The sequence below is a fragment of the Maniola hyperantus genome, chromosome 11 (assembly GCF_902806685.2).
Source record: "Maniola hyperantus chromosome 11, iAphHyp1.2, whole genome shotgun sequence".
Classification (NCBI taxonomy): domain Eukaryota; kingdom Metazoa; phylum Arthropoda; class Insecta; order Lepidoptera; family Nymphalidae; genus Maniola; species Maniola hyperantus.
In genome coordinates this window covers 2,774,372-2,787,390 of record NC_048546.1, presented here as the reverse complement: position 1 = coordinate 2,787,390, position 13,019 = coordinate 2,774,372, and the positions used below count along the sequence as shown (strand labels likewise).

Here is a 13,019-nt window from a genome sequence, read left to right as displayed (position 1 = left end):
AATCGACACTGAGCTATGGTGCGCTGTGCTGTGCTATGCTATGCTCTATAGCTTCTCTTAGATTACAATGAAGATACAAACAAACCCTGCTTTTTTATAAATATTCAATTAATTTTCCGGCAAATTTTTCGCCGGTAAATTATTGTTTTTTTTTATTGCATCAGCTTAAACTCTATGTGCTGTTGCCATTAAATTCAGTCAAAATTCAGTTAAATCAATCAAGACACACGATCAGTGTGTCGAAGCCAAGTTCGAATATAAACATTTCTTATATATTTCTTATATAAATTTGACGATCACAAGCTTGTTGTTTTTATTTAGTCTATACTAGCTTATGCTCGCGACTTCGTCCGCGTAGACTACATAAATTTCATACCCCTATTTCACCCCCTTAAGGGTTGAATTCTCAAAAATCCTTTCTTAGCGGATGCCTACGTCATAATAGCTATCTGCATGCCAAATTTCATCCAGATCCGTCCAGTGGTTTAAACTTTAAGCTGTGCGTTGATAGATCAGTCAGTTAGTCAGTCAGTCACCTTTTCCTTTTATATATTTAGATTATTATTATTCAAATAACAAGTCATTTATTTTAATACAGTTCGTATAAAATGAGAAAACACTCGTCGTCTTAACTCTGTTTCAACTGTCATGTCAAAAGTACGGTTCACAGGGCGATTGTCTAAAACCTGCATCAATCATTATTACAGTCTCAATTGTTCTGATTGGCTGAATTTGTGCGATTTTTGTTGCAACAATACATTGTAGCCAATAGTGAGCGAGCATTAACCAATCAGAGATGATTGCGATCGTGACATTGTAGCTGTCAAACAACCGCGGTAGGGCCACTGGGCTCACCTTTAAAATAAGGACTAAAATCGTACTTTTTACATGACAGTTGACACAAAGTTAAAATGGTTAATATCTACAGAGATGGGCTGCCGAGGCCGATATGCCGTCGGGATGACATGACATTATTATTATTTATCTATGGAATAGGTCAACTAGTTATAAGTCCCGCAAATTGCTATTGCGCTGGAACCATGTCTCATTAATTGCTCATTAACATGGAAATGACGTCATTTTGACATCAGCCGAAATAAAAATATACCATCAGCTCGAAACTTCAGTCTAGTGCTGACATCACTAAAATGGCGACCACGCTCATTAGCAGTTTGCGGGACTTATACCTACACATTTATGATTTCATAATAATAATTTTATTATTTGTTTCTAGAGCGGAGGGTATGGTCAAGGAACCCTATTCTCCCTCCGTTCCCGGCGTCGGACGGGTTCCTTCCTGTCCCTGGAGCTGGCTGGACGAGGTGCAGCTAGGCTGGTGCATGCAGGCGCTGGCTCCTCGAGATCCATCTACTTAGCTGTGCCGTTGTATGACTTTCGGTGGCATCATATTGCGATTAGGTGAGTTACATTACGCACTCATCCGATCCGAGTCCGTGAAAATACGGATATAAAAACTCGGACCGAACTCGGATATTGTTACTCACTAATCTGAGTCCGTGAAAATACGGATATAAACGGAATTACGGATGTTATGTAATAACATCTCGTTGTAAAATGTTTCCGCAAATAAAGAATCTTTGAATCTTTGAATCTTTGAATAAAAACTCGGACCGAACTCGGATATTGTTACTCACTAATCCGAGTCCGTGAAAATATGGATATAAAATCTCGGACCGAACTCGGATATTGTCACTCACTAATCCGATCTCTGATCCAAATCCAAGCGTAAGAGCGGTTACGCACTGCACCCTATCCGAGTCGTGAAAATACGTTCCTTTTTTGTTTTGTATGGTAGCTAATGACAATGTCGTAGATAATCGCTGGTATTCTCAAGGATGGCGGATAGAACTAAGATGACAGAAGTGCAGTGCGTAATCGCCGTAATGCAAGCAAGCAAGCAGTGGACATCTTTGACATATTAATCTACGTCATACACCTACCGGACGTATCTGAATCCGAGGCACATCCGAGATATTCTCACGGATGATGGAGAGACCTCCGATGACGGAAGTTGGAGCTAGTGCGTAAGCTATTATACAAACAGTTCAATCTATGGCTACTTCGGAACATATTTTCACGGATTCGGATCGGATGCAATACGGAAGCGTCCTAAATCGTAAGGCGAGTAAGTGGCTACCGCTGGCCGCTGCCTATTTGCAGCACCAAAAGAACCGCCAATGCATTGCCGGCTTTTCGGTAGACCCGTCTCTTGCATAACCCTGAATGTTGAAATCTAGTTAGGACATCGCTGAAACAGAAGTAGGCGTTACTTTGCGGAAGTCCATGATATACATGACTCGTACCTACCTATAATATGAACCGTACCATAGAAATATTTTAAAGAGAAGTAATCACTATTCCTCCTCCACTCCTCACCTATGGTGCTGAAACGTGGACACTGACAAACGGCCTTGTTCACAAATTCAAAGTCGCTCAGCGAGCTATGGAGAGAGCTATGTTAGGAGTTTCCCTGAGGGATAAGATCCGAAATGAGGAGATCCGCAGGAGAACCAAGGTCACTGACATAGCCCAAACTATTAGCAAGCTGAAGTGGCAGTGGGCAGGTCATGCCTGTCGTAGAGGCGATGGCCGTTGGAGCCGGAAAGTCCTTGAGTGGAGACCGCGTTTAAGCAAGCATAGTGTGAGACGTCCTCCTCCCATCCCCCACAATGGACCGACGATATAAGAGGCTGGCGGGAAGTGGTTGGATGAGGAAGGCTGAGGACCGGGTGTAGTGGCGCTCTTTGGGGAAGGGCTATGTCCAACAGTGGACGTGTGGAAGTCTGTGGCTGATGATGATGATGATGAATCACTATTAGTAATACCTGTTAATACCTGAACGTAATGTTTAACTAGTGTTCACGATGACAATACGGTGCGAGTGTACGTGGACTGTCGTTGGTTGCGGACAGACGTGCTCGAGAAGGATGCCTTGGACACTCCTAGAGACGCCGATCTCATTATTGGATATCTCTTTTCTGTGAGTAACTTTTTCTATCTACTAGTCTACCTGGCTATAGCCATCACCAGGCGGGTGATCCGTCTATAATAAATAGGACCATTCCAACCAATTCCTCGTGTTTGGTCACAGCTCATTAGTGTCCTGGCAGCCAAACCCTCTCAAATATATAGTTCTTGCATCTCACGAGGGCGAGTGGCTCATGCTTGTGTTGAAGTCGCATCGGTATAAGTAAGGCACACTAAATGTGTGCGTTTGCGAGCGCTTGCTCGCGACTGATTGATCCGATATGCACGCACACTTACGCAATCCCAAGTAAACGACGTAACCACAAGTACCTAAAGTTCACTCGCCTTCGTGAATTGCAAGAACTGAACCTTCTTTCATACAGTACCTGATAATTATGCCTATTATCTTGGTAGTGCTGCTCCTCTTAATAGAATTGTCATATCCTATAACAATGTGTTCAGAAAAGCTAACCTGGATATTTTTCAACACTCCGCTTCATTATTTAAAAGCAAAATTAAAAACCACCTAATGAATCTTTAAAATATATTCTATAGTAAGTCTGCTATAGAATATTTAAAGATTCATTTTGAAATTGTAGGGTAGGTACTATTGTTAGTCTTAATTGTAGTTTTTATTGTTAGTTGTAAGAATCATCGTAGTTTTAACTTATTTAGTAATTAATGTAATTGTTATAGATTTTAGGTACGCAAAGAATGTCTTAGTTTAAGTTTTACTATTTAGAAGTTCTAGTTAAGGATGTTGAGTTAGCCTGTAAGTGAGTATACATTGATAGTCCTAAGTTTATATAAGTCGTCATAATTAGTTTGCTTTGTATACCGTTGGCTTCCTATTAAATAAAATAAAATAAAGACCTTCTGCCACCCCTATTTTTTATGCTAAGGAGGTTAAAAATCAAAATAACGGTATTTTGTTACTTGTATTATTTTTAGGGAATTGCCTGCGGGCTTCACTAAGTGCTAAATATAAGCGTTAGCATACCATGAAAAAGGGACCATTCCAAATATTTATAGAGGCTCAGTAATTTTTTATACACTTAATGTTGGCGTAAGGCTTCGACGACAGCGAGAAGCGGAGCGGGACCACGAGCGGGGCGTTGATACAATTCGCAATCATCTTTGCTGCTGTCCTGCAAGGCAGACAGCAGCGGTGCAAATGAAGGGCGGCAAATGCGTATTGAATCGTCGCTCAGGGCCCTTGTATTAGACATTTATCGTTGTTAGAATTTGAGTATTGAAACACTTCAGCGTTAAACTTGAATGGCCCTTAATTGCCTTGCTTTAGAGTACAAGTTTGCCAATGCATCTACAGGCAGCGCTCCGATGCGGATATTTTGCGAAATTAAAATTAGTGGAACTAATTTTTTTTTTCAAAACAAGGACCTTTAAGCCCATTTTAACATGACGCTATTGTGTTTCGATGCTCAAATTCTATCAATGTTGGGGATATGCAAAATCTCATACTTTGCCCAACGCGCGCGGCGGGCTCCTGCCCCGCCCACTGCTGTCGTTGAGGCCACGGCCACAGAATATATAATCACGGCTTTAGTCTGTTTTTCTACATGTACAGATTTTGTTTTTTATATCAATTCCATATTATTTACTTTCGAAGACTTTTATGTTTCTGGGACATCACTATATGGCAACTGCTCGGCAGGATATCAAGATGGAACGCTTACACGAAGTAATGCGCGCGAAACGCTCGTAGCTTTAGTTTTAAGTTCGCGTAAAAATTATCACCACTATATCTTACAAATCCAACAACTGACCATCAAAAAGTGTAATTTATTACTTACTAGCTGATACCCGCGACTTCGTACGCGTGGTTTTAGGTTTTTAAAAATCCCGTGGGATTTCATTAATTTTCAGGGATGAAAAGTAGCCCATGTCCTTCCCCGGGATATAAGCTAACTCTGTACCAAATTTCATCAAAATCGGATGAACGGTTGGGCCGTGAAAAGCTAGCAGACAGACAGACAGACACACTTTCGCATAATTATAATATTAGTATGGATATTGAACAAATTATTTAATTTGATTTGATTTTGATTGCAAGAGTGCGGCTGCAATAAGTTCACAGATTAGTACAATTTCTTGCATACTTTAGTGTTCCTTAGCTGATTTAAAAGATAAAAAAACCGGCCAAGTGCGAGTCAGGCTCGCATAACGAGGGTTCCGTACTCCAGTCGTAATTTTTCGACATTTTGCAGTTCATGATTCTAGGTCAACGGGAAGTACCCTGTAGGTTTCTTGACAGACAGACAGACAGACAACAAAGTGATCCTATAAGGGTTCCGTTTTTCCTTTTGAGGTACGGAACCCTAAAATCGCAGAAACCTCCTAAGAGAAACGCGTAAGCGACGCGCATTGCCCGGCGCTTTTGACCTTCTGGAGTAACATTTTTCGTTTGTCGTAACGTACAGTGCGCCTCCACGCATTGTCAGCGAGAAGCTACCTTTGAAGTCAATTAAGGAAAAGTAGACTACTTATAAAAATATTCTTGTAGCCGCGATGCGTTGCTGTCGTCGCATCCAGTCTGTATTCCAGACTTAGATGTTTTTTTTTTTACAAAAAAGAAGCGAATAAGATTTATTTACGAATAACGAGTTCTCTTTGACGTGAAATGAAAAAAAAAATGTATCTGATATGAATTTCCATTTAATTTTATTTCCAAAATATTCTTATGAATGGCTTTCTTTTGATCAAATAATTCAGCGTACATTATAGTCATAGCAAAGTCGCTCTTTGTAACAATTATAACTACCAACCCAAAAAATAATTTCAATTAACAGATCTATAAAATAATATCTAACCGACTGATCCTACGCTTACTAAGTATATTTTATTCCAAGAATACGTAACAAAATAACAAGATCGGAGATCCTATTGTATTACATTGTTAAATAATATTCTTCAGCCCGAGGAACTTGGGCACGTTTATTTTGATGGAACATTTGAGATAGCGACTCATAAATCATAACATTTTAATTTGTTTATGGTTTATTCCTTCTATTTGATATAATAATATAAATATATAAATTGCTATTGCGCTGAAATCATGTCTTAAATTATTAATTAACATCGAAATTACGTCTTTTTGACGTCAGCCGAAATAAAAATATACCATCAGCTCGAACTTCAGTCTAGTGCTGACGTCACTAAAATGGCGGTCACGCGTATTAGCAAATTGCGGGAATTATAAATGACAAGAATGTTTTTCTTTTTAGAATTACAATAGAAAAAATCGGTCAAGTGCGACATAGACAGACAGACAAATAACAAAGTGATTCTATAAGGTTTCCTTTTTTCCTTTTGTGGTACGGAACCCTAAAAAGAAAACCTTTACCGCCAACTACAAAGCGACTAGCCATCGACTATTTTCTCGCTCAAAAAACATTAAATCGATAGTAAATAAATTTGTTTCTTGTTTTAAGCGACCCGCTCTGGCTTCGCACGGGCAGCTTATAACAATTTTCGCAGGGATCTCTAATATTTTAAATAAAATATAGCCTGTCGGCTGTCACTCAGGAATAATGTAGGTTTCTACTAGAGAAAGAATTTTCAAAATCGGTTCAGTAGTTCCAGAGATTACCCTCCCCACAAACAAACTTACAAACTTTGCCTCTTTATAAGATTAAGTAGTATTAGATGTATGATTCCGTGTCTGCCGTCTGGTGGTGAATAAATACCTATAGAAGTAGCATTATTGTGACTTTTACTGTTAGAGCGAGATAGCTAAATGGATTTAAGCTCTTATTAGAATGTGAGGAAATGATCATTTTTTGTCCTTATCACCGTGACTACTTTTTTGTTTGTCAAGATGTATTTTGTACGTGAGATCTTGAGAAACAACATCAAGTAAGGTTATGTTGACTCGATAATTAAAAAAAAAAGATTTGTTCTGTTGTTTTTTGTTTTTGATGTTATTGTGCAATGGTGGGTTGCAGTATACTAGGCTACAATAGCCGAAGCGAACGTAAAATAGAAGGAATAACATTTCACAAGTAAGTACCTCTGCTCGAGCGAGAGGGACTGAGGGGGCCACGCTAGTTGCATATCTGTAGGTATATATCTGTGGCTGGCCGTTAGATAAAGTGCACTCTTTTAGTTCTAAAATGGGTATGAAGTAGCGCTTTAAAATATAGAACTCCGTATAAAAATGCTTTATCCCATTGTATATTCTCATAACCTCGTCTCTCTCACGACAGGGTGACTTAGAACAAATGGTGCTCGTGCCGAAAGCCGGCCAGGCGCACAAGCAGTGCTCAAGTCTTGCGGTGGGGGTCACCCCCTTCGTTACACTCCAGGACACCTAAATCAAGTAAGAAAGAGGTAAGAAAATATTCCTATCTAAACTTAAACTAATCATTGTCACGTAGGTACTAGATGATGCCCGCGACTTGTCCAGGTGGATTTAGGTTTTGAAAAGCCAGTGGGAACTCTTTGGTTTACCTGGATAAAAAGTAGTCCTTACCCGCGATGCAAGTTATCTCTGTATCAAATTTCGTCAAAATCGGTTGAAGATGGGCCGTGAAAGGCTAGCAGACAGTCAGGCACACTTTTGCTTTTATAATATTAGTATGGATTTTAAGTATTTAATTTAGGTTTCTGTTGTTGGCCTAGGTCAGTTGGTTAGGCTTGTGATTGACATTACCTCCAAACTATCTTCCGGTTCCATTGATTTTTTGCGCACTGAGCGGGACTACCAACCCACACATGGCCAGCGTGGTAGACTATGGCCAAAACCCTTCTCACTCTGAGAGGAGACCCGTTCTCTGTAGTGAGCCGGCTATGGGTTGATCATGATGATGATGATGAGCGGGACAATTGAAGATGCCGCCTAGATTCAGATACAGATACAAGTTAGCCCTTGACTGCATCTCACCTGGTGGTAAGTGATGATGCCGTCTAAGATGGAAGATGTATGGCATATTATCATAATAATAAAAATAAGTGTCCTCTTTGTATTTCAAATTTTCTTATGGTTTCTTTCAACAGGAATGCTTGAAGTGGTCAAATCTGCAGCCAGTGTTCAAGTTTTAATGATTTTAACCCCAAACATCACACACCGAATTTGTGATGCATGAAATTTACTCGATAACTTCTAAAGGATGTCTCAAAATTCACGCAAGCAGTATATTTGATAGGAAACACAGATTTGCAATTTATTTTTAAAATACTGCTCAACAATGAAAACACGTTGTTCTTTCGTGGAGTGCTTTAATAACCCTAAACTGTCAGCTATCACGTTGGCCTTTTTTCTCGGCTTTAACTTTACCTGACAAATGACGATAAATTCGGATCTTACGTCAATTCTGGGACACCCTTTATTTTGTATCTAGGTACGTGTTTAAAATCCCTCGAATTTATTTCTAGTTACATTTTTACATCAAATATTAAGTTTATTGGTGATAAATTAATTCATTTGACTCAAGAATAATTTATTTATTTTAATAATAATATATTCAACGTATTGAAATAAATATTAATTCCTCATTTTGAGTGAAAAACTTGTTCAGTCAGAATAATATTCAAATTAATTGATTTTCGTAGCTCTATTTTTGGAATGAAGTTATTAACTAATTATTTATTATTTCTTTAAAGTAGATAACTTTGTAAATAACCTTAATTATTAATACGAAGAATACCTGTACAAGAAAAGTAGATAATAAAAATGAAGGTTAAGTACCTACTTAATTCATAAATAATAATAATATTAATTATAGCCTTAAAGCTTTTGTTGATTTATTTTACATAGTCAAAATAACATCATTGAGCTTCTTAAATTCTAAAATTTTACTTTGGTGACATGAAGTAAACAAAAAATACTATTAATAATTCAGAAGAAAAGTGTACTTGTAAATGGTTAGATATTTATAATATTATTTTATTATCATTGTTAGAAGTATCTAGCTAAACAGTATTATAAGAATTTTATTCAGACAATTCTGTAAACTGTGTTTTATAAAGCATTTGTAAAATTAAAACATTAAAAAAAAGCTTAACTTTCATTTCATGTTGTTAAAATAAAATGATACATTTAGGTGGCCTAAAGTGTAAATAAATTTAATTACATATAATAAGTATTTAGTTATTCTTCAATAGAGTTTGTAATTAATAAAAAATTATGAATTTCTTTCACTTGTGATTATTTTGATCTCTGTGTATATTAATAATAAATAGGTAGGAACTTAGTTATAGAATGTAATAATATGAATACTGTTTTAATTTTGAAAAATGTAAAAGAAACGTAATATTATAATATGTTATTTATATTTCTCGTGCATAAGATTAAAGAGACCTATGCCACAATTTAATTGTATTTTATTATAATAATTTAAGCTATTACAAAGAATTTTTTTCTTAAAAACCAGCTAAATGTGAGTCGGACTCGCGCACCGAGGGTTCACAGTCGTATTTTATTGAAATTTTGCACGTGCAAACTGTCGAAAAAATACGATTGCAGTACGGAACCCTCAGTGCGCGAGTCTGACTCGCACTTGGCCGGTTTTTTGGTATGGAGCCCTAAAAATTCCAAATTTACCTACTCCTGGCCCGACCCGGAAATCAAATCCAGGACCTGATCGTCTACAGTCGAACATGCTAACCACTAGGTAAGCCAACGAGAAAAATACCTTGAATACATTTAGTTGTTAGCCCGTATTCGAATGTTGGCGGGGCACAGGGGAGAATGCTTTGTTGTGATTGGTTGACTCATAAGTCACGTGATCAAGACAATGTGCGGAGTGAGGGTGTCGAACGGGCGTGGCCCGACTGTTATGCTAAGCAACTGCCTAAGCTTGGCGTTCAGGGGTGTCCGGCTATTAGGCGTCTATAGGTGGTGGTCTGTGGCCACCTCTCAATAGATTCCAGGCCATACCTGATCCAATTTAGAAACTTACTATCTTATGCCCGAGACTTAGATATTAAAAATCCCCAGGGAACGCTGTGATTTTCCGGAATAACAAGTAGATGATATCACACTCCAGTTCTTTAACTAGAGATGTCTATGGAAACAATTACATCGATCAGTTACTTCATTGAGGAGTGATTGTAGGAAAAACCAACAAGGAAGCACATTCACATTTATAATTTGGATAGTGAATAGTGATTTGCCTCAGCCAGGAATGGAATTCTAAACCACCCATTTAAAAGAAGCTCACCACTGCGCCAGTTTGGTAGTCACGAGATATTGAATCTATTCTACGGCAAACAACAATTTATCAAACACAATCTCAATATACAAGCTTGTTTATTAGGTATCATTCCTCAGTCGGCATTAGAGGGCAACAAACTGACGTCACAATAATTCACCGTAGTTGCAAGATATAGATGCAACACAAACGTTAGTCAGACTGCAACATGAATGGCAAGTTGCCAACCGGTAATATCGTCTCAAAGCAACTGCGTGAAATGATAGTTGCAACTTGGCTTTAAAAATTACATAAAGCTTTATGCCGATGTACAGTATGCTTAGTATGAGATTTTAGATCTCGCCAACATTGATAAAATTCGAGCGTCGAAATACAACAAGGTCAGAATAAAATGGATCTGAATTCTGAAACCTCTTGATTTAAAGTAAAAATAAACGGTCAAGCGCGAGTCGGACTTGCAAATGAAGTGTTCCATACCAAGGGTGCTACGTATATTCGCATCCGCATCCGCAAATGCGGAACATTCGCATGAATTCAGACATCCGCATCGGGTGCGGATGCGGATTATTAGATGTGAACTTCTAATAATCCGCATCCACATACACGGATGTCAAAATATTAGCATCCGCAACAATCCTGTTCCGTACCATCGTACAAGATTATGTAAGTACTTTTTTTTTATTTTACACGGCGGCCGGTTTATAACTTTTATTACTTGCTGTTACAGCAGCAACAGAAATACAAATTCTGTGAAAATTTCAACTCTCTAGCTATTATGGTTCATGAGATACAGCACGCTGACAGGCAGACGGATGGACGGACGGACGGACAGTGAAGGCTTCCCGCAAGAGTAACAGGGTCCTGTTGGCACCCTTTGGTTACGGAACTCTAAAAATCTGTACTACCAATTTTAATTTCGCAAGGTTGGTACGCTGGCTGTAAATGTATGGACGAATTTAAGCATTAAAACAAGACTGTTAAGATCCTTTTTATTTTAACGCAGAAATGTTTTGATGCTCGATTTCTATCAACGTTGGTGGGATGATAAAACTCGTACTAAGCATATAGGATTTCGAGCATTATTTATGGTTTCAGATCCAATTACGCTTTCATTAAAACTTTGACCGAATTTATTTCGTTTGGTTTAAAATTACAATGTATGCTATCATCGCTATTCGCTATATATCCGTCCACCACAGTTACTATCATAACTCATATTATGAAAATGTGAAAGTGTTTGTTGGTTTGTCTTTCAATCACGCTGCAACGGGATAAGCGGTCGGCGTGATTTTTGCATGGATATCGCTAAAGACCTGTTGTGGTATGACTGAAGGACAAATCAACCAACAAATACACTCGCATTCATGGTATGGGTAGTGATAAGCCACAGCAAAGCGGTGACAGTCTTCTATTCGAAGGTTCAGAGGTTGGATCCCGAACATAATTAATATTTTCGGAATTATGCGTGTTTTAAGTTTTAAGCAATTAAATATCACTTGCTTTAACGGTGATGGAAAACATCGTGAGGAAACCGGCATGCCTGAGAGTTCTCTAATGTTATCAAAGGTGTGTTAAGTTTTCTCATCCGCACTTGGCCAGCGTGATGGACAATGACCTAAGCCTTTCTCATTCTGAGAAAAGACCCATTCTAAGTATTGGACTAGCGATGAATGGATAATGATGAGGTGATAAAGGCAAAAACAAAGAAATTAAATAAGTATCACATTGGGGCCGATTCTCTTGTACACAATCTCTAAACTAAACTAAATTAACAGGTCTAAATCTAGTGCCATCGACACTCGAATACTATCAACGTTGGTGAGACATAAAATCTCGTACTAAGCGTACGGAATCATGGAAAATAATATGACGTGCTAATAATAATGGAAAAATGTTTTTACGAAACAATTACGAAATCATTTTTTAAATGTGATGAGGGTCCCGCGGGAAAATAATTTCAAACTTTAACAACCAGTATTATGCTCTCACATAAACGTTGTTTGAAGACCATTGTGGTGTTTTTAGGGTTCCGTACCTCAAAAGGAAAAACGGAACCCTTGTAGGATCACTTTGTTGTCTGTCTATCTGTCTGTCAAGAAACTTACAGGGTACTTCCCGTTGACCTAGAATCACAAAATTTGGCAGGTAGGTGGGTCTTATAGCTGACTTTAGGGGAAAAATCTGAAAACCGTGAATTTAGGGTTAGATCACACAAAAAAATCAAATTGTGGTCATGAACTAATAATTAGTATTTTCAATATTCGAAGAAGATAACTACATCAAGTGGGTATCATATGAAAGGGCTTTACCTGTGCATTCTAAACAGATTTTTATTTATTTTTAGGCATCATAGTTTTTGAATTATCGTGCAAAATATCGACTCGCACTTGGCCGGTTTTTTTCTAAAACATTAAACACTGAATTAATGTGCCTCGTAACCTGGTTCCGACCTGAGGTTTTCTATTACAGTTCGAAAAGGCTTTAAATTAGAAACATTTGTTCGAACAAAGTTAAGCAATGTTCTCAACAAGCTTTTGCCAATCCAGAAATGAAACGGCACTGCTTGGATATTAGCCAGCGTTTTGTACGACGCGAAAGTAGGTATCTATAATCTTAGATTCGATAAGGCTTATTTATAAGAAGACTTGCATATTACATGCGGCACTGCAGTTATATACCGCAACATATTTCATGTACTTGTTGAGTGTAATTCAATGATATTTCCTATCACAGCACTTCGTCGGACGGTCCACTTTGGGTGTACTCTTGTACCCAATACCGTGAAAAACGAAAAATACACAGAGTTCATCCATACTATCTCTACTTCCATACTAATATTATAAATGCGAAAGTGTGTCT

General features: G+C 38.1%; 1 protein-coding gene across 1 annotated transcript in view; it reads left to right on the top strand.

The window, feature by feature from the left end:
* LOC117986395 (uncharacterized) overlaps window positions 1–9,318 on the top strand; it is a 47,894-nt gene extending 38,576 nt beyond the window's left edge. Inside the window, exons 7-10 of the mRNA XM_069501936.1 lie at window positions 1,235–1,419; window positions 2,878–3,001; window positions 7,215–7,338; window positions 8,005–9,318. Of these exons, the coding sequence (XP_069358037.1) occupies window positions 1,235–1,419; window positions 2,878–3,001; window positions 7,215–7,322 (417 nt within the window). The 3' untranslated portion in view covers window positions 7,323–7,338; window positions 8,005–9,318. The remainder of the gene's footprint in view (window positions 1–1,234; window positions 1,420–2,877; window positions 3,002–7,214; window positions 7,339–8,004) is intronic.
* Window positions 9,319–13,019: the final 3,701 nt, after the last annotated feature.